The following is a 21,970-nucleotide window of genomic DNA, read 5'->3' on the forward strand; positions in this document are numbered from 1 at the left end:
CATTGATGGTGATGGTACTTGTGGTGCTGCATTGATTTCTGAAATCTTTATACCTGCCTTTTATCCAGCCTCTTTGTTCCAAGTAATTTTTCTTCATCACGGTATAGATGTGTCTATACTGTCCCTTAATCAGATACATTTACAAAACAAAACATCACTTTAGTATAGTGCCAGGGCAAAACTCACAGGTTGTAATAGATCAATGACATAATGTTGACAGTATGTGTTTAAAATAATTGCAAACAAACCTGTTCTGTCTTTAGATGTATGACAGGCGATCATCATCCTCATCTGTCTACCAGTCAGAAATCACAGTTGCGTGTGGATGTTTGAGTCGAGCTTCCTCATATGCATCTATAATAAAGCATCACATTGTTGTTAACCTCCCGTAAAGAAAAGTTCAAATCCTGAAATACTATCAAAGTTAATTAATGCATATAATACCTATAGTGTAAATAATCAGTACACAGAAGGTTGCACAAGATTTATTCGGAGATTCATGCAGAGTGACAGCCTTATGAATCTGAGACATAGATTTGTAAGATGGTCAAGCACATGCATTATTCTGTACCCATGAAGATTAACCTACCATTGTGAAAAATGTTTGATGATAGCCAATAACAATAAACCATTTCAGCTGTTTGTGAAGCAATTAGTAATGTAATGTCTGAAAAGCTCAATCTATGTTGAAAATGTATCAGCAGTTTACAGCTTATAATGGACTTTTAGCACACAACTATAACATGCCTATTCACGTTCAAAAAAATGTGCCATTGACTTCTATGGTCGTGATGTGCTGCAAAATGATCTCACTAACCTTTGTTAAACAAGAACAATAAGACTTAACCAACAAATATTGTTACCCATTCATTTAAATCAGAATTTATCACTGTCAATAACATAAAAAAAACATCAAAATCTGCTTTAAGACGTTCAGTTTTACATTAACTGAACATTACAGCTTGAACAAAAGATATAATTGATTCACATAGGCTAACACATGAATTAAAGTGCATAGTAATATATTTCTCTTGGATAATTTAAAGAGAATAGTAAACAGTCGAGTTTCGATCATTTTTCGTGACTAACTGCATAAACAAGATAAACAATATTTTATTAATCCAAAACGATTAGTTTTTATTTACACATAATCACAGAATTAATACTTTTGGATAAGTATACGCCTGTACAATGATTTTTTTCAACATCCACGGTAATTTATAATGTTAAATCAGGAAAAAACACGTTTTGCCATGTTAATTAATGGATTCGTCTACAGAAACTTTCTTTAACGCAAAGTAAGCATACACACAAATTCGTTTCATGTTTCTTTAAAATAATTAAAATAGTTTTCAGTTACTACACACGTTACAATCTAACATTGTGTAAAAGGAAAAGGAACTTTCAGACGTGTTTTTAATAGACCTTTTTCACAGCGGAATTGAACACCGGAAGCGCCCTTCGAAGCAGTGTATCGATATTTCCGGGTTCGCTAGGAGTCGCAGAGACATGACAGCCTCGGGACAGCGGATGACTTTCTCACGGTCAACTTTGCCATAATTTGGACAGGAAGATGTTGTTCGGTGAATGTGTAAAACTGCCTTAATAAAACAGCATTTAAAAGATGATACCGATTTGCAGAGTTTGTGCAGAAAACGTGTCTTACACAGCGTTTGCAACGTCAGGTTTCAGTAAGGTGCACAGCCAACAGCATAAAAACTGCTCATTCAAGCCATTCGTAAACTGGATTAACCTGGCTTTTTAACATCCAGCAGGATGAGTTTTATGTCAGTAGTCCCGTCTGTAAACTGTGCTAACCCCCTCCTTCCTTTTTATTCAGAGTCAGATATAGTGAATGGCGAGGTAGCTGTACAGGCGAGTTGCTATCGGTTAATACATTACAGGTTGTTTAATGCTCGTGAGGTTTTCTCAAGTCTGGAAACAAGTTAGCTCCTACTCGTGGATAATATTAATTTTTATTGTTTATTTAAAGAACAGCAAATAACGTTTTACAATACAAAAATGTACATACCAGGGGGTAATTATAAATAAAATACAAATATACAAAATGTAATATAACATATGTAATAATGAAATACATTGTAGGGTTCACACATTTTAAAGTGGGTCGAGTTTGTTTAGAGAGTTGATACTGGTATTATACAAGCATATTTCAGTCATCAATACCTTAAAATCTGGTTTCATATTAGTAAATTTACATTTATGAATGTACAATTTTGTTAACAACATAGGTTTTGAACACAAAAGAATCGTTATTAATACATTTTGCAGCTCACCCCATAAGCGGACTATGTACAATGCCAAAATAAGTGTAAAACTGTCTCCTCATATTCGTTACAAAAATACAATTTACATCAATCCCACTTTTTAATTTTTGCAAACAATGTTTTGCTGGATAAAACCTGTGGATGAGTTTATAGGACATTTCTTTAATTCTATTTCTAACATGATACTTCTGTGGTAACAGCCACACTTTTCTTCAATTCACCCTTTAATAAAGACATATAATAAAATTGAATATAAGGTACAGTAATGATTTCTTTTAGGAAAAGAGTATGAATAGCTCTATCATTACTCTTGGTATTTAGTAAAACAAAATTTGCCGACATAAGATTTAGCAATATTAAAAGACGATGCATCAGAAGGATGGTCTTATTAATACCTCTAAATAACATGAATGAATAACATCTCTGCAGGAATTGAACCAATAACAGTTGAAAACTTGCTGGGTTATTGAGATTTTGTAATAAAGGACTTCATTGTAAGAAAAGTATACCATCTTTATTATATAACTGACTAAACAAATAATTTTGCTTTTAAACCAATTAAAAAAGAGAGATTTGCATTTGTATGAACTGTCTATTATTCCAAAATAACAACAATGTAGGGATAAATCAAGCTTATAGGTTAATGACCATGATGAGCACTTGTTTGTGGAAGGCAGATAGCTTTACTGGAGTTTTGTCTATATTATAATTACTCATCAAAATAAACCATAGACCACCAGTCTTTAATGAAACATAATAATCTCCGCTTTGAAGTGCATACAGCATAAGAATGTACTTTCGCATATAACTTGAAACGGCATTCAACCCCCTTTAATATTGTCATCCATTATTTTCCTTGTCCTTCGTCTTTCGGGAGATCGTGGTCATTAAAGTAAGAGTGTCGTTTTTGAGTTGGAGCAGCTGGGAACGCAGCAATCACAGCGATGAGATGACCCTGCCATTCTTTCTTGCTCCGTCGCATTGAAACCGGATGTTGTGGTACACTGCTTCGCTTACCGGAACCAGGAAGTGTGAAAAAGGCCTATTGTTAGCGTTAGCATACATTAGCTCCAGTCGTGTTTCTTAAAGCAAGTTACATTTCGTATCAAACTGTTTTAAAGTACTAAACGCTGTTACAACCAAACACCGTGGAAATGTTTTAAGCTCTAAATTCGCTAATTATACAGAACACAAGCAGTGAAAAGCTTACCTTTCTGACCGGAAACCACGTGAGATCTTTGAAAAACCAAACTTTTTCTTCTTGTGATCTTCGTGCCATGGTGGTTGACAACCAGCTTTTTGGAGCATTACCGCCACCGTCTGGATTGGAGTTTGGATCAGGAATCTAGTAACGCATGTGTTTATTATGAAACCAACTTCTGCTTTAAAAAAAAAACAGTCAGCACAGGAGCGTGCTATCTCAAAAATAAGCGAATTTTACATAGTTTTTCTCTAGATGACATGTATAATCTATTTATAAATAATATTGTTTTGTTTGCGTCTAAACATTGCGACCATCCACACTAAATGTTCTTTTTTTTTTTTTTTTTGCTATCTTACCATGAATATTTTCTCAAATTATCAATAAGACTTAACCAACAAATATTGTTACCCATTCATTTAAATCAGAATTTATCACTGTCAATAACATAAAAAAAAACATCAAAATCTGCTTTAAGACGTTCAGTTTTACATTAACTGAACATTACAGCTTGAACAAAAGATATAATTGATTCACATAGGCTAACACATATGAATTAAAGTGCATAGTAATATATTTCTCTTGGATAATTTAAAGAGAATAGTAAACAGTCGAGTTTCGATCATTTTTCGTGACATCCACACTAAATGTTCTTTTTTTTTTTTTTTTTTTTTTGCTATCTTACCATGAATATTTTCTCCAATTATCATTAAACGTGGAGCTAACAGATTACTAGATAAAATAAGAACTTAATCAGTTGCCATCAGCCGAGTCCTTGCCAGAAGCGGCCAGGACTCTACAGACAGACTCGGGCCGGATATGGTTGACCGGAATCGGGCCAGTGCTTTACAGCCGCATCACAACCGCATGTGCGCGAGCGAGCTGCGGCCCGCACTCGGCCCGGATAACACTCGCCGATGCCGAGTCGGAGTCGGAGGCGCCGGAGGGCAGCCGAGCTCGGGCCGATTACTGCCTGCTATCTGGGAACATGGTGAAAGTTGACATGTATCAAGTCAAAGGATTTTGGAACGATCAGGACAGCTCAGTTGCATCACTTTTCAGATGCGAGTCAATGTGGTTATCAGGGATTAAAGTTCTCCGTCGTTACGACGGATTTCCGTCAATTGGAGCGAGTCATTGACGGATTTCCGTCAATTACAGTGTTCCGCTTGTTCTTAATTTTTTTTCATGCTCTTTTCCTAATTTTAATGCTGTAAATATAGGCATTTCTCAAATAGTGTAATAAATGTCTTAATTTTAGTTTGAATAGGTCTTAAATTAAGAAAAGAAGTGTATTCAGCCTGCTGAGGAGGAAAAAAATTTTGTGATCAAAGCCTGGAGTGGAGCAAATGCACGTTCCTCTCTCCACTCTAAGCGTTTTAGCATCACTCCGCTATGGATCCACTCCGGGTTTTGGTATAGTTTCAGAGAAGTACATGTCAGGCTACGGCTGAGGTAAGTTATTTATATTTAAGATAGCATGGACCCATTTATAATGCAGGAAGGCTCCGATGTTTCGGAGATCGAAAAAAGTGTAAAAAATAAATGGAGATGGGCTTGGCTTAGCGAAATTGGGGAGAATGGCAAGCCTTTTAGTTCGTGGGCAAAAAAAATTAAACAACCAGGTACGTGTCTTTGCACAGTATGCCACAGGAAACTTCAATATGGCAGTAATGGCAAAAAAGTGCTAGCTCGCCATCAGTCAGAAGCCAGTCACAATGCCGCCGTTCGTGCTCTACAGTACACTTGCTCCCTGCCTGGTGCGACAAGTACCACAACGGAGATTCATGCATCTATGGCCGACCGTGTGTGCGATGTAAAAGTGCGCGTATGTTCTTTCATAGCGGAGCATGACCTGTCGTTCACAATCTCACAACCGCTAGTTAATTTGATGCAGTCAGTTGTCAAAGACAAGAGTGCACTTTCAAGATTGTCAATGTCTAATGCACATGCCTCCTACTTGTGCACACATGGTATTGCTGCTTATTGGAAGTCCGAATTGTCATCTAAGCTGAAAACGAAGATGTTCTCATTAAATGTAGATGAGGCAACAGATGGAAACATGGACAGGATTCTGAATGTTCTTGTTCGGTACTATGATGAAGATGTGGGAAAAGTGGCAACCCAGCATCTAGCCTCGAGGAAACTGAATATCGCAGATGCCTTATCAATCACAAACACATTGACAGATATTCTCCAGTCATATAGCCTGAACTGGAATCAGGTTGTTGGTATACTGTTGGATAACTGCAGTGTGATGAGAGGGAAAAAGTCTGGAGTAGAGACACTAGTCAGAAGAGAAAATCCATCACTGCTGGATGTCAGCGGAGACACTGTCCATATGGTCTCGAATGCAGCCAAGGCCCTTTTAAATACTTTCCAGGGATTTGTGGAACAATTTTGCTCTGATGTATACTATGACATTGAAAAATCACCCAAACAGAAAGAAATTTTTTCTGAGTTCCAGTCCTTACTTCATTTGGAGAATAAGAGCCTAATACGTCCCATCAGCAGCAGGTTCCTGCAAATGTTAGATGTGTGCAACAGAATACGGGACCTTATGGATCCATTGACCGTGCACTTCTACAGCGTCCTGTCTTCTCATGATCAACACAAACACAGGTACTTCTATTTTTGTATCATCTTATTTCTGTACTAGTAGGCTTTTTTTGGATCTTTAATAAAACACACACACGCACAGGTCTATGGTGATATCTTTGTGGGGCCCTTCCATAGGCATAATGTATTTTTTACTGTTTAAACTGTATATTCTATCCCCTTCCCCTTTTATTTCCCACGTGGGGCCCACAAAAAGGGCCCCACAACATCAAAAATCCCCGGTATTACTATCCATGAGGGGACATTTGGTCCTAAAAAAGTAATATAAATAAACACACACACACACACACACACACACACACATATATATATATACACACTCACTTTTTTGTTATTAATAATATTTAAAGATGCAGACATTTACTGGATTTTTTTACATAACAAATCTAAACCAAGGGGTGGCGATGCCTCAGTGATCAATCAGGTTATGTATATAAAGTTATAGATACAGTGACTCAAAGGGTTAAATATGTTAGAACAGTGAAGCTCAGCTTTATTCCAGATGCTATCAAATTATTAAATAATCTTTATATAGAAAAAAGGATGAGTCTTGACCTGTAAACTCAAAAATTATGTCATGACTGTTGAAGTATTGGCAATTAGAAATAGCATTGTCTATTTTTTCTCCTTAATCCTTATTTGTATATTATAATTTTGTGATGCAGATGGCTCCTGAACCAGCTTCTTGATAAGCATGCAGTTACATCTGATGAGAAGGCCAGGATAATATGTCTGCAACAGCAAATAGCAAAATCTGCGAGGATAGGAAGTGATGTCAACAAAAAACGAAAGACACGCATCTGTATGCTTTTTTCCGAGTTCGACAAGCTCACAACCATTATTGATTTGTATCGAGGTATGTTCACTTTTTATTCACTTTAAGTGTTAAGAAAAGTACAGAGATTTCTTATTTATTGAAATCCCTTTATTGCTATATTTATTATATGCTTATTTTTCTTGGAATCCTTGAATGGAATCTGAGTTAACTATAAATAGTTTTTAGATCACTGTTAATCAGATCACTTTGGTTAATACTACTACTACTAATAATAAACTATTTATACAGCAGTTTTCAAAAACAAAGTTACGGACTTATTAACCAGATTTAAAACATGTCAGGACTGATGTAATTTAAACTAGACAATTGAATAATACAAATGGAAATAACAAATCTAGAAAATAATATTAAAGGGTTGTAATGTTCTAAGAAGAGTATGTTACATTGCTATGAATGTGATAATTAATCAATGAATAAAATATACAGACCCATTTCTAATCTGGTTCTATTGTGATTTTTAGGTGTACTTCCAACTTTCCAGGTGTTCCTGAAGAAGTTGCAACATGAAAAGCCCATGATTCATGTGCTGCATGCTGAAATGCTACTGCTGGTTAGGGAACTTCTCTCCAAATTTATGAAGCCTGAAACTATCCCTTTGAGTGCAAATGGCTTGTTGAAGCTTAATGTTCACCAGAGAGACCTGCAGTACACTGACAAAAGGTTGTCTGTGGGAAGATTCAGCTTCTTTGCCTTAAACAAGGCTAGAGTGGAAAAGAAGCCCTGGGTGCAGAAGCTCTACAGTTCTCTCAGAGAAGGCTACATAAAGGCAGCAACATTCCTCCTGAAAAACCTGCCCCTCAACAACATCATCATCACCTCTTTATCTGCGTTGACACCATCATTGATTCTCCACGAATCAGTCCAAGGTGCATTCAACACCTTGGCCAAGGCCTTGCCAAATGCTGTGAAGTCAGAAGAGTTGGGTCAACTGGATGAAGAGGTTCGAGCCTACCAGATTAATACAGATCTAGGAGCACAGGCCAAATGCTTTGAGGAGAACAATGCACGAATCGATGTTGACTGGTGGAGTAAGATTTTTGCCATGAAGATGACAGGAGGAGGAACGAGGTTCCCCATCTTAGGGAAGTTGGTAAAGGCTCTTCTGTCATTGTTCACTGGCCCTCTTGTAGAAGGATCATTTAACATGATGGATGATATAATTGAGAAAGACAGGGTTAGGCTGAACATTGAGACTTATGAAGGTTTAGCCATTCTCAAGTCCAACATGAAGGTAATGGGCAAAACTGCATCTAAAATGCAAATTACCCCTGCATTAAGGAGATTTTGCCTGTCTTCTTATGAGACATACCAAAATCATCTGAAGAAAAAGAAGGTGAACCTTGACAATCAAAAGGAAAGGAAACTGAGGGAAGCTGTGAAGGTTCTCTCAGAAGTTAGGGTTAGAAAAGTAAAGAAAGGTTCCACCTCTTATGTTTGTGCTAAAGCCCCCACCTCTTCCACCCTGGGAGGTAAACGAATAGCTGCTGCTACAGCCTCCACCTCCTCCACTGCTGGAGTTAAAGGTAAATCTGCTGCTACAGCCTCCACCTCCTCCACTGCTGAAGTTAAAGGTAAATCTGCTGCTACAGCCTCCACCTCCTCCACTGCTGGAGTTAAAGGTAAATCTGCTGCTACAGCCTCCACCTCCTCCACTGCTGGAGTTAAAGGTAAATCTGCTGCTACAGCCTCCACCTCCTCCACTGCTGGAGTTAAAGGTAAATCTGCTGCTACAGCCTCCACCTCCTCCACTGCTGGAGTTAAAGGTAAATCTGCTGCTACAGCCTCCACCTCCTCCACTGCTGGAGTTAAAGGTAAATCTGCTGCTACAGCCTCCACCTCCTCCACTGCTGGAGTTAAAGGTAAATCTGCTGCTACAGCCTCCACCTCCTCCACCTCTCCTGGAGCCACTCCTGCACATGTAGCTAGTCAAACACTAAAACGGGTTTCAGGTGTAGCCAAGCTTCAGGAATATGGTTTTACAGCCAAAAAGCAGAAAAAGTGAAAAGCACTCTAGAGGCATTTGGACAAGAAAAGCACTTTTTGGAATTTAGTGGTGGTGCTGTTACTTTTTTTTTGCTGTTAATTATTAATAGTTTCACAAAACATTGTTTGGTGTTATAAGATACATAAAACATGCACTGAAAATACACTTTTTGAAAAAGCACTTTTTGGAATTTAATGGTGATGCTATTACTTTTTTTCTGTTCATTATTAGGAGTTTCACAAAACATTGTTTGGTGTTATAAGATACATAAAACATGCACTGAAAATACACTTTTTGAAAAAGCACTTTTTGGAATTTAATGGTGATGCTATTACTTTTTTTCTGTTCATTATTAGGAGTTTCACAAAACATTGTTTGGTGTTATAAGATACATAAAACATGCACTGAAAATACACTTTTTGAAAAAGCACTTTTTGGAATTTAATGGTGATGCTATTACTTTTTTTCTGTTCATTATTAGGAGTTTCACAAAACATTGTTTGGTGTTATAAGATAAATAAAAATATGCACTGAAAAAAACACTTTTTGAAAAAGCTCTATTTTGAATTTAATGGTGGTGCTATTACTTTTTTTCTGTTAATATGAGTTTCACCAAACATTTGGTGTTATAAGATAAATAAAAACATGCACTGAAAAGATGTGTGGTAGATGGTTGATTATTTGTCAAGTTATATATTTTTCAAAGATAGCTTTTAAAATATGCAAACTGGCAACATTAAAGCGGTTTAATCTCCCCTTAAAACGCTATTGGTCTCGGCTATTTAAATAAAATTTTGGTTTTAGGAATATGGCTTGGCCTGAAAAAAGTTCAGTCACAAGAATTTTTTTCACTTTAATCCCTGGGTTATGGCACTTTTTCCTACTTGCGTCTGGAAGATGAAACTAAAAAGGTGAGACTTTCCTTCATGCTTGGAAAATTTAGAGTTGCTCCTTTGAAACAAATAACTATACCAAGGCTTGAACTTGCAGCTGCTGTTTTAGCAGTCAGAATTAACCTGATGCTTAGGAAGGAACTCCAATTAGACCTAGATAATTCTGTGTTTTGGACAGACAGCCAAACTGTACTGAAGTATATTGCCAATGATGCCAAAAGGTTTCATACATTTGTTGCAAATAGAGTATCGGTCATCAGGGATGCAACAGATGTTGAACAGTGGAGACATATTGGTACAAGATTGAATCCTGCTGATGATGCCTCTAGAGGCATGTCTATTGAAAACTTCTTGAAGTCCAGCAGATGGATACAGGGTCCAGATTTTCTGTTAGAAGCTTCGGAAGAATGGCCACTGTCCTCTTTTGACCAAACTTTGACGAATGATCCCGAGGTAAAAAGGGATACAGTGGTAAATGCTGCTATTTCAAACTGTCCTGACAGTGCTACTCATCAACTCTTGAGCTATTTTTCTGATTGGACAAAACTGAAAATAGCAGTGGCATGGATTTTAAAGTTTAAAGATGTTCTTTTGAAGCTCAAGCAACAAAGAAAATGCATTCAGTCCTCATTCAATTCTGGAACGAACAATTCTACAGTAGAACAGAACAAAGTGGATGAGGAAATGAAAAGGTTTCGAACTGGATTCTTTGGTCAAATCTTACACCAGATGATCTTTCTCGAGCAGAATCAGCAATTATTGGATTTTCTCAACGTGAAGCATTCAAAAAAGAAATTTCTTCCTTGCAAAGTGTAACATCTGGAGTTAAAAGGAGTAGTAACCTTTACAAGCTTGATCCAGTATTGATGGATGGTTTACTTCGAGTGGGTGGAAGACTTAGTAGAGCAGCAATACCAGAGGAGACAAAAAGACCAGTTATTCTACCGAAAGAACATAATGTATCCAAACTTATCATGCAACATGTTCATAGACAACTAGGTCATGCAGGGAGAAACCACATGTTGTCAACTTTACGAAAGAGGTACTGGATTATTAATGCAAACTCTGCTTGTAGGAAAGTAATCTCTAAGTGTGTTGTGTGTCGACGATTTCAAGGCAAAGTTGGGGAACAAAAAATGGCTGACTTGCCAAAGGAAAGGATTACATCGGATCTTCCTCCCTTTTCCAACAATGGAGTGGATTACTTTGGACCTGTTGATGTGAAGAGAGGTCGCAGTGTCGATAAAAGATATGGAGTTTTGTTTACCTGAATGGCCAGCCGAGCAGTACACTTTGAAGTAGCCTATTCCCTGGATACAGATTCTTGCATAAATTGCATTCGTCGTTTTATGTGTCGTCGTGGCCAAGTATTGCAGCAAAGATCTGATAATGGCACTAATTTTATTGGAGCAGAGAAAGAGCTTAGAAATGCTTTGAAGAGTTTGGATCATGATAAAATTCAGCGTACCTTTCTATCAGAAGGATTAAAATGGATCTTTTTATACACCTGCAGGATCACATCATGGAGGCGTGTGGGAGAGGCTCATTCGTCTTGTAAAGAAGGTGTTGCACTTTACACTTCGACAACAATGTTTAGATGATGAGGGCTTTCACACTATTCTTTGTGAAGCCGAAGCTATTCTTAATGACCGTCCCATCACAAAGCTTTCTGATGATCCAAATGACTTGGAAGCACTTACGCCAAATCACATCTTGCTGTTGAGATCAAAGCCATTTCTTCCTCCAGGACTTTTCCAAAAAGACGATTTGTATATCAGACGTAGATGGCGACAAGTCCAATACTTGTCTGATTTGTTTTGGAAAAGGTGGATAAAGGAATACCTTCCACTATTACAGGAAAGACAAAAATGGAGGAAGCCACATAGAAGCTTTAATGTTGGTGACATAGTGGTCATCATGGATCCAACTGCTCCACGTGGTTCCTGGTCACTAGGCAAGATCACTCAGACATATCCTGATAAAAAGGGATTTGTCCGCTCTGTACAACTGAAGACAAAAACAGGATTGCTGGAAAGACCAGTTTCCAAAATCTGCCTGTTGTTAGAAAAAACAATGGACTGATCCATAAAGAAGTAGTACACATACACCTTTTTTGGCTCCTTTGATAATTTAAGAGATTAATTGTAGTTGCACACCAACAATTATGGGGCCGGTGTGTAGGAGCCTATATGTTGACTTCAATGTAATTTGGGCTGTCACCACTTGGGGGCAATATGTGCACATAGGGTTTTAAAGTCGGTGTTTCTTGCATGAGAGAGGAAGATTTGAGGAAGGGAACGCATGCAGTTTTTACCACACCAAACTCACACACCTTTGAGGTCGCTAAAGGGTTCAACATTATTAATTGCAAGTATGTATTTATAATAAGTTAAATAAAGTGAATTTAAACTTGAAGAGGAAGCAAGACTGGACATTGGTTGTGTGCGTAAAAGCGTGCGTTGAGATGCCAAGCCTTCGACATTAAGCTGCTGCAACAGAGTTTAATAGTTAAAACACCAAAAGATTAAGGATAGAAAATTAAGTTGTACATGCACACTTATACTTTAGACAAATGTTATATTATCAGTGTCCTTTAGTGACTGATGGAGCTTTAAAATCGGCTGCAATTAATGCACACAATAGCATTTAGAAACCCTGAAAAAAATATTATATTAAAAAATGTAGGTGTGTGTGCGTGAATGTATATATAAGAACGACGTCTTGCATCTTAAATTAAAGATATATTTTCCTACAAAAGACAAAGCTGCCACTTATAATATTATACAGAAAAATGTGAGGGTGCAGAAGGAGAGAAAAAACACAAGATCTGTAAGTGAGATTCAAACTCGCTCCGTTGTGCGCTCCGTTGTTCTTTATCGACGCACTGTCCACTACGCTATTCCCGTGCTCTGAATCATCTGTGTAATGATACGCAGTAATGTATGACCAAGGAACTGTACAAAAGTGTAAAAAAACAGTTCAGTGCCAGGCATACTGTACAGGTGGTCCTACTGCCACATTGTACAGTTGCCTAAAATGCCCTGACGCGAATACAAAGAGCTGCACTGAATGTTTTTTATGGTAAGCGCAGACCCGGGGTTTGTCACATTTGATTTCAAAAAGGTTTGTTAAATACATTAACATTATGACTTTGGTTATGAAAAAAACTATGCACTTATAACCCTCTCACAACGAAAAAACTTGTATCTGTGTGTCCACATCCATAAATATTCTCATCAAAACTGAAACAGAACTCTCTGAAACAGACAAACTCTGAAACATAGCAACTTACTCTCTGAACATAACGAGCAGGTTATGTTCAGAGAGTAAGTTGCTATGGCTACTTAACATACCCAGAAGTTACCTCTGATTTTGGAACCAAAGTTGAGGTTATCCACCTACTTACTCTCAAACTTACCCGTGTATGTCACATAACCTGCTTTCTGGAACAGCCCCCTGGATTGAGCACCCCTGGTATATAGCATACTTTTAAAGCAACTGCCAACATTTATCACAATCACATATCCATTAAACACACACACACACAAAGTGCTGCAGTGAAATGTGTTACTCTCTCCTCAATGCTGACCATGCAAAAAAAAAACTGAACAGCAAAAAAACACAAAATAATTATTTTACATTTTAAAGTTTTCAATAATTAAAAACTGTGTCAAATCTCAATAAAAAGTTTAAAATAATTGTAGAAAGTTGAAGTTGGCAAGAAGTTGGCGACACTGAAAAACCAAAGGATCCAATCTTTTATTGTTATAATTATCTCATGACAACAAACTTTTTTATTGTTTCAAATATAAATTCATAGGTGAAAACACTGCTCTGAAAAATACTTAGCAACAAACTCACAACCTGGGACTGGACAGGGGAGCTTTTGTGTGTGGATGGCTATGTGTGTCATGTTTTTGTGATTCCCTGTGATGATGTGCACGTTACCTTACTGAGATGGTGGAATTTAATTTTGGCTTACTTGCCAGAAAGATACATACAACTGTTAGCATCTGTACATTATGGCAGTATGCAATATCCAATAAATACATATACTTAAACAAAAGTAATGTAAGAAGTTATATGAGGAAAGGCTAACTAGCTATCATTGTAGCTTTCAAGTACACAGTTCAAGATAACAACAATATAACTCAAAACACAGCCTTATTTTATAAACCCTCAAAAACATTTGAACACATTTTACTTACTCATTGTAGATTCTTATTTAAAGCTTAAAACATATCAGAATCTACATCTGAATTGATGGACAGATAATAGAGCACCCTCAGCAGTAAACAAATCAAACACCTGGCTCCCTTAAAGGGCCAGCATTTTCTGAAAACTCTTTCTAACACCTTTGTGTTTAGAATAAAACGGACAGCCTGTGGGAGTGTGTGGTGATGCCTAAATCATTGTTTTTTAACAGTTATTCACTGCATAATCTACAGAGTAACAGTGCAGTTATACTAATTAAACACACCTGATCAAACTAAATCTAAAGGTAGTGTGTTAAAGCAGGGTTGGAACTAAATTCTTTTGGGCTCCGGCCCTTCAGGAGTTTGACATCCCTGGTACATAGCATATTTCCCATGGTACATAGCATAAGGAACTGCCTACATTTATCACAATCATGCACATATCATTGAATAATATATATATATATATATATATATATATATATATATATATATATATATATATATATATATACATATATATATATATATATATATATATATATATAAAAACTTCATCCAAAGCAAAAAAAAAAAAAAAAAATATATATATATATATATATATATATATATATATATATATAATCTGATCCTCATGTTGTTCCAAACCTGTAGTAATAAAAAATAAATAAATAAAATAAAACAACCTGATTAATACATATATTTCGGAAAGCCTTTATACTATACTGTAATGCCACTCTTACTTACTTCATTTGAAGTTTTCCAGACAAATTCATTGAGTCGCTGCAAAAATGTATGTACGTGCTGTTTAAGATATTTTTTAAATAACACATTTTTACTAGTTATTTAGCAAAATACTAATATTCAGATTAAAGTGCAATTTAAAAGCTTAACTATAGGTTACACTAGGCAAATTAGATTAATTATAGAAAAGTAAACAAAGTTATAAAAATGATTGTGATAATTTGGTTGCTCTGTGTGAATATTTTTGCCTTTAAATGCATCTCGTCGATATCTTTACCTTTTAATTAGCTCTGTGACATTGACATTGGTTGACTCCTGATACTCAATGTTAAAAACATAAAAGGAACCAAAGAAAACACAGAGATGGCTGCAGAGAAATTTAGCTTATCATTGCATTGTCTCACTTTCTCCTCAATTCTGCCATACACATACCAAAACTGAACAGTGTATGTGTATATATATATATATATATATATATATATATATATATATATATATATATATATATATATATATATATAGCAACATAAAGCATCAGAGTACATGGGGTAATAATGGTTGAGCAGTAATTTACCATTTATTATCACAGTAACTATCTGTAAGTGGTACATAAAGTAAATTACTGTAAATTTCATACAAATCCTGCTCCTTTTACAGTAAAATACTGTTTCCTTTTATTACAGCAAAACACTGGCTGTTTTACAGTTATTTACTGCATAATCTACAGTAAGGGTTAACAGTGTAGTCAATAAAGCTTAATTTTGTATAAAGAAAAGTGCCTGTGTATATTTAGGAATCTAATGTCTTAAACTTTGATCTTATTACCCTGCTCAAACTTTATGGGTTTTTATTTTGATAGCATCGCTGGACTATTCGTTTGTTCGGATCTAAAGAGTCGATTCATTTGAAGCCCTGTTCAAATTAACCTTACTCCTGTTAAGCTAGTCCGCTATACAATGGTCCAGAACTGAAATCTAAATCATAACTCGCAACATTATAACGGCGGGAAATGCGTGGGAAGAATAACCTTGAGCTAATTTACTACAGTAATAATGGTGTAGGTATGCGAGCACTCTAATCTACATTATAATTTGTTACAGATTATTAATGTAGATATACGTGCAAAGTTAACCTACATTATTGTTGTAATTTGTTACATGTTTATTGGTGGGGAATAAACGAAGCACTAAATATGTATTTTTACATGGTTTTTGCTAAAAAAAATCTAGTTTTGAAGACTACTTAAAATATGTGCAATAGTGTTACCCCTATTTTTTTTTTTGTGAAAAACCAGGATGGTGTACCAGCTAAAACTAGCCAACCAGCTTAGGTTGGTTTAAGCTGTTTTATTCAGCAGAGAAAGAACGTAAGAGAGATACATGCCATAAAAGAGGTTAAGCTGAAAAAGCACAAGAATATCGAGATAGATGATCAAAAATGAACAAAGACGATTATTTTGATAAACTGTCTTACATTCAGGATATTTGTATCAACTACAAACCAATGAAATGCCGACCCCTTATTGCTGATATTATTAATGTCATTTCCTAATTTACTTTTATTTAGCTTGAACACTATTAAATGTATTGCAGTTTTTTGTCTCATAGTTACATCTAAAATGTACGTTTGCATCTTATTTAGCAGATGTTTGTATTCAAAGTACTTTACAAAGAAACAACAGAACAAAAAATGTAAATATTATTAGAATTTTAATTAGTCAGACACATTAGATTACATCAACAAAAACAATATAAAACAATGAATGAATCCAACATTCAAATGTTGAACACAAGAAAGTTGAAAACCTGGAAAACTATTGACTTTCATGGTATTTCTTGGTTATCCTATGGAAGTCAGTGGTAACAGATTTTAAGTTTTCTTCATAATATCTTTATTTTTGTTCAACAGAAGAAAGAAACACATTTTGGAACCACTTGAGAGCAAGTAAGTAAGTCAACTAAAATTTGTGGGTGAACTATCGATTTAAGTCAAACTTCGGATTGGCATACTTGTTTAACTTTGAGCGAAAGTACTTATCTCAGTTCTTTAAAGGATTATAATTCAATATTATTATTCATAATAGAATTCAAAATATTATAATTCATAATTAAAGTTGTGCATGCGCTGTGATGGGGGAACCGAATTCTCCAGCACTTTCTTACTGCTTCTGGCATACGGTAGCTTCCTCGAGCAAATTGTGCAGAAACAAGCTCCGGGCACTCTGTTTCTTGCACCAACTGCGAAAAGGCTCACCATTTGTTCTTTCAATCCATTCCCAGCGCCGTTTATTTTTCAGGCCTTTATCTATTGCTAGGACATTCCCAGGCTTCATAAACTTGCGCTCCATTTTTTTTCTCAGACAACGCTAACTTGACATTGACGTACAGGTGTTAATCATACTGTTACAAGGACCTACCCTTCTCTGCTTGTGATAGGCTTCAGCATCAGCGCTGGTTTATGTCAACTCATCTGTGTCAAACGGTGACCAGAAATATCCTTCTTTCACTTTGCTTCTTTGGCAAAATACATCTGTAGACACCTGTGTTTGCAAGTGTGTTGTCCCGAGAGTTAGCATATATTTGTTGTACTGTACATTTAAGGGCCGATTACAAAATCGCATTGCGCACCACACTGCTTTTTATGTTGACAAGAAAAAAAGTAGAGCGATGCTCTTTTGTATGTAAATAGTGGCCTGTTTCCACTGACTGGTTTAGTACAGTACGTGTCAGTACGGATCACCAAAAGTTTCAGTTGACGTCATTCTCGCTCAAATAAATGTCTACAGTAAAGCTGTAAGGTCGTTCACATGTCATATGAAAAGCACTTTTCACAAAACAGATGTTTCTTACTAACTTTTGAGCATAATTTAATTATAACTGCAGATCAATGACAGTGTGAAATAGCCTACTGTAACGTCTGCAAATAAACATGGAAGTTCGTGATTCAGGTTGCTGAAACCCTTTGCTCCTATGTTTTGTTGGGCTTCTCCTTTGTTTGTTCACGCTTCGCTCTCGGGTTTGTCCTTTTCTTTCTGAATGGATCAAATGACGGAGATTCTTCAATGACATGTTATTACCATCAGCTTAACAAGTTTGTTATATAAAATACAGACGTGATCGCGAGCTCCCTGAAGATAGCGAAAACCGCTCACATTTTTAGACGGCCTTGTAAAACAACAGGACACGGCAGATTTAGTTCTTCTTGGCTTTGTGTCTGTACATCAAGACAGCAAAAAAGGTTTGTTTGAGCTTGGGTCATGCAAGAGCAGTTATTATATGCATATAGTATTACGGTGTAATGTCTCGGCTGTGTATTTGAAATATGGCGGTTCCTTTGTTTACATTTTGGCTAGCTCCACACGAGCTCATGATGTATCTCTGTAACCAATCAGTATTCAGCTATGCATGTAGCTCCACCTTTTGGTACCATTAATAGGATTTGGTACCCTTTCATAAGGGTGCCAAAAAAGTGGTACGGTATGATTCGGTACACCTTTTGACAGTGGAAACGGCCATAAAAGCATACCCAACAGTACCGCACCACACCGTAGAAACAGGCCATAGAAAGTGACAGCTGACCCATATTGTACACGAGTGGTGATGTTGTGGATGTTATTAAATGTAATTTATAATAATATTGTGATATTCAAGATCTGTAAAGTAATACAGCTCTGGATAACTTAAAACAGTGACCACAAGTCTCTCCCCATCATTAAAAGTTTGCCGTAGTCGCCTTGACAACACAAGCCCTGCTGTAACCTCAACAGAAACCCTGCAATGCTTTAGTTTGATTGAAGAATGAAAAGATACAGTTGATGTAACATGCTTTTCTGCTCGCGGCCATTAGTAAACCATTCAAAAGATGCTCCTCTTGATGCAAAAAGTGCATTCACTGTGAGCAGCCCCTTATGCAGCCAAACTTAAAATATATAGACCTTTTCTTAAAATGCAAGATTACCCAAATGCAAAATACTTTGCGTGTATGAGCAAGGAGAACTAAGAACTTTCAGTCGGCAGCTGATGAATATAAACATATTTGCATATTTGAACAGCTTTAAAACGATAGTTATAATTCTTTTTTTTTTTCTTTTCTTTTTTTCACTTTTAACGTCTTTGAACAAATACTGCTTACAATTAGCACTACCTCCTGGACTGATCATTTAAGAATGCAATCTAATAGGATGGAAAATAGCTGCTGTGATTTGCTGTGTGCATTTCTCGTGGTCACAGAAGAAGTTACTCGAGTAAGAGTAAAAAAGTATATGAAAAAATTACTCAAGCAAATAGTTATGCTAATCATTTTGTCCCAAAAATGTTTTGTTTTTCTTTTAATCTAGCCGAAATAAAACAAATAAGACTTTCTCCAGAAAAAAATATATTATCAGACATACTGTGAAAATTTCCTTGCTCTGTTAAATAGAATTTGGGAAATATAAAGAAATTAATTAAAGAGAGGCTAATCTGACTTCAACTTTGTGTGTGTGTATATGTATGTACGTATGTCTATATTTATAAATAAAGATATATATATAAAAATATATAAAAAAAAAAAAAATATATATATATATATATATATATATATATATATATATATATATATATATATATATATATATATATATATATATACCCCACCTTCACTTTATTTTCTCTTTTTTTATTTATTTCCCAAATGATGATTAACAGGGCAAGGAAATTTTCACAGTATGTCTGATAATATTTTTTTTCTGCAGCAAGTGTTATTTGTTTTATTTCGGCTTAAATAAAAGTTTTCATCATATAAAAATAACAATTTTCTTTGAGAACGGAAAATCAGGAAATGTGACATAAAAAAAAAAGTGGCAAGACAGTTCAGAAGATGACCATGACTGTAAACGCCAAGGTTTCAAACCTTTTAAAAAAACTAATGGACTTTGAATGGGACTTTATTTAAAAGCCCCCTTTATTTTATTTTATTTCTAAGACATTTGGTAAGTTGCTTCTTGTTGTACAATGCTGAATGTGTTCTCAACATTCCTTGATAAAAAGCATTTTAATCTGAAATAATATGGTTAAATTATGGCTTGTTATTTAACAGCTTTATGCTTCTAAATAACAAAAGTATGCTGTAGATAAAATGTAAAAAAAAAAAAAGGTAGGGCACTGTAATTTTACATTACAATAACAGTGGTATGCTGTATCTAACAAAACAGTATCATGCTGTAAATTTAAAACGGCAGGGCAATGTATTTTTACAGTTCCATAACAGTAGATTACTGTTGCTAACGAAAACAGTATTATTCTGTTAAATTAAAACGGCATCGCACTGTATTTTTACAGTTCCGCAACAGTAGCATACTGTTGCTAACAAAAACAGTATCATTCTGTTAATTTAAAAACCAGTAGGGCACTGTATTTTTACAGTATGATGCTGGCAACCACAGCTGCCAGTAGATTACCTCCAGTAGATTCAGGAGGGTGAATCATTATATATATATATATATATATATATATATATATATATATATATATATATATATATATATATATATATATATATATATATATATATATATAATGATTCACCCTCCTGTGATTCTTTATTAAATATTTCCCAAATAATGTTTAACAGATTAAGCAATTTTTTCCCAGCATTTCCTATATTTTTTTCTTCTGGAGAAAGTCTTATTTCAACTAGAATAAAAGCAGTTTTTAAGTAGTTTTAAACCCATTTTAAGGTCAATATTATTAGCCCCCTTAAGCAGTATTTTTTTTTTTGGTTGTCTACAGAACAAACCATCCTTAATGACTTGCCTAATTACTCTAACTTTAACCTAATTAACCAAGTTCAGCCTTTAAATGTCACTTTAAGCTGTATTTTGAATGTTCTATCTAGTAATATCTAGCAAAATGTTTTGTGCTGTCATCATGGCAAGCATAAATGAAATCAGTTATTAGAAATAAGTTCTTTTTTTTGTAATTCAATTTTTTTTTATTGTTCAACAGGCAAAGAACACACTTTACCCTACACATACATATGATACATGTTACATATTCAGCCACGTACACCAAGAAAATTCAACAAAGAATAACAATGTATAGCAAACATATATGGAAATTAAGGTTGTGGTACCTTTGAATGTACATACTCAATTATCCTAATTTTAAATGTTGCCAAAAATTATCCCAATTTCTATGTACTTCTCCCTCATTTTTCAATCTCCCCAGCATACACTCATATGATGCAATTTCAATCATCCCATTAATCCACTCCTTCATTTCTGGCATTCTGGGACACTTCCAGTTACGTAGTATCATCCTAGCTGCTGTAATGCATCCAATCTTGAGAAGAACAAAGGATTTTTTACCTACATTATAGGTATCACTAATTTATCAAAAAGAAGGCATAGCCGTGGCTACAGATTACTCATAGCCTAGCCAATCCTCCATTATTCTTACAATTTTACACCAGATTGAGTAAACTAGACAACATTCCTAGATCATGTGTAAGTAAGTACTCTCTACTTTATTGCATTTAAAACACTGATTAGTTCCAGCTAGTCCTATCCCATAGAGTCTGGATGGTGTGTAATAGTATCTATGTATTATTTTGAATAAACTTTCCTCTAACTACTTTTATATTTTTACCTACATTGTAAAGGATGTCCAGCCACTCATTCTCCTCAATATCAATCCCTAGATCCTTTTGCCAGATTATACTCAAGCTATTACATATTTTACATTTAGCATCATTTTTTAACACATAGAAGCAGTCCTAGCATCATGTGGTGACTGTAAATAAGCATACAGGGTTGTCCTTCAGTAAAGTTTGTCCTTGATGGAGTGTCTAATTAGCAGGTATTTCCAGAAGCCCCCTTGGGCTTCAATATTATATTTGTCCACTAAATCGGAGTATGAGATGAATATAACATCCTCATGCAAATCCTTCACTTTAGCAATTCCTTTTAGTTGCCATTGTTTCCAAAATACAGTTTTTTTCCTATACAAACTTCTGGGTTATTCCACAATGATGCATCTGACTGTCTATAATGTGATGTCCTACACAGTTTTTGGATTCTACTCCATACAAATCTTAAGTGTATGGTCACTGGGTTTTATTCCCATTTAGTTCCAGAACATTGTGAGGGAATGTCAATCGGGTGGAATGGTGATGCTAACTTTTCCTCCATTTCTATCCAATCCAGCTCTGAATCTGTCTCTCCCCAGTG

The 21,970-nt window shown here is 35.5% G+C and overlaps 1 protein-coding gene and 1 long non-coding RNA gene across 3 annotated transcripts in view; one reads left to right on the forward strand and one right to left on the reverse strand.

The window, feature by feature from the left end:
• LOC141375160 (uncharacterized) overlaps positions 1-3,570 on the reverse strand; it is a 5,210-nt gene extending 1,640 nt beyond the window's left edge. Inside the window, exons 1-3 of one of the 2 annotated variants that reach the window (XR_012382766.1) lie at positions 3,499-3,570; positions 249-354; positions 54-124 (exon numbers count right to left, since the gene is read on the reverse strand). This is a non-coding gene — a long non-coding RNA (uncharacterized lncRNA). Of the gene's footprint in view, positions 1-53; positions 125-248; positions 1,074-3,498 lie in introns of those variants that run through there. The other variant, XR_012382765.1, reaches the window with a different exon arrangement.
• A 1,322-nt stretch (positions 3,571-4,892) lies between these two features.
• Positions 4,893-10,602, forward strand: LOC103909516 (uncharacterized). Its single transcript, XM_073907393.1, has 3 exons — positions 4,893-6,111; positions 6,774-6,964; positions 7,408-10,602. Exons 1-3 carry the CDS (start codon positions 4,970-4,972, stop codon positions 8,946-8,948), a joined length of 2,874 nt encoding a protein of 957 aa, XP_073763494.1. The 5' UTR covers positions 4,893-4,969; the 3' UTR covers positions 8,949-10,602.
• The last annotated feature ends 11,368 nt before the right edge of the window (positions 10,603-21,970 follow it).

The sequence above is a fragment of the Danio rerio genome, chromosome 7 (genome assembly GCF_049306965.1).
Source record: "Danio rerio strain Tuebingen ecotype United States chromosome 7, GRCz12tu, whole genome shotgun sequence".
Lineage (NCBI taxonomy): Eukaryota > Metazoa > Chordata > Actinopteri > Cypriniformes > Danionidae > Danio > Danio rerio.

What these genes read in the sequence shown, in the direction of transcription:
- LOC103909516 (XM_073907393.1), top strand. Translation starts at nt 4,970, where the DNA reads ATGGACCCATTTATAATGCAGGAAGGCTCCGATGTTTCGGAGATCGAA. An exon ending in CATGATCAACACAAACACAG is followed by an intron (nt 6,112 to 6,773) that starts GTACTTCTATTT and finishes TTTGTGATGCAG; the next exon opens with ATGGCTCCTGAACCAGCTTC. An exon ending in CATTATTGATTTGTATCGAG is followed by an intron (nt 6,965 to 7,407) that starts GTATGTTCACTT and finishes TGTGATTTTTAG; the next exon opens with GTGTACTTCCAACTTTCCAG.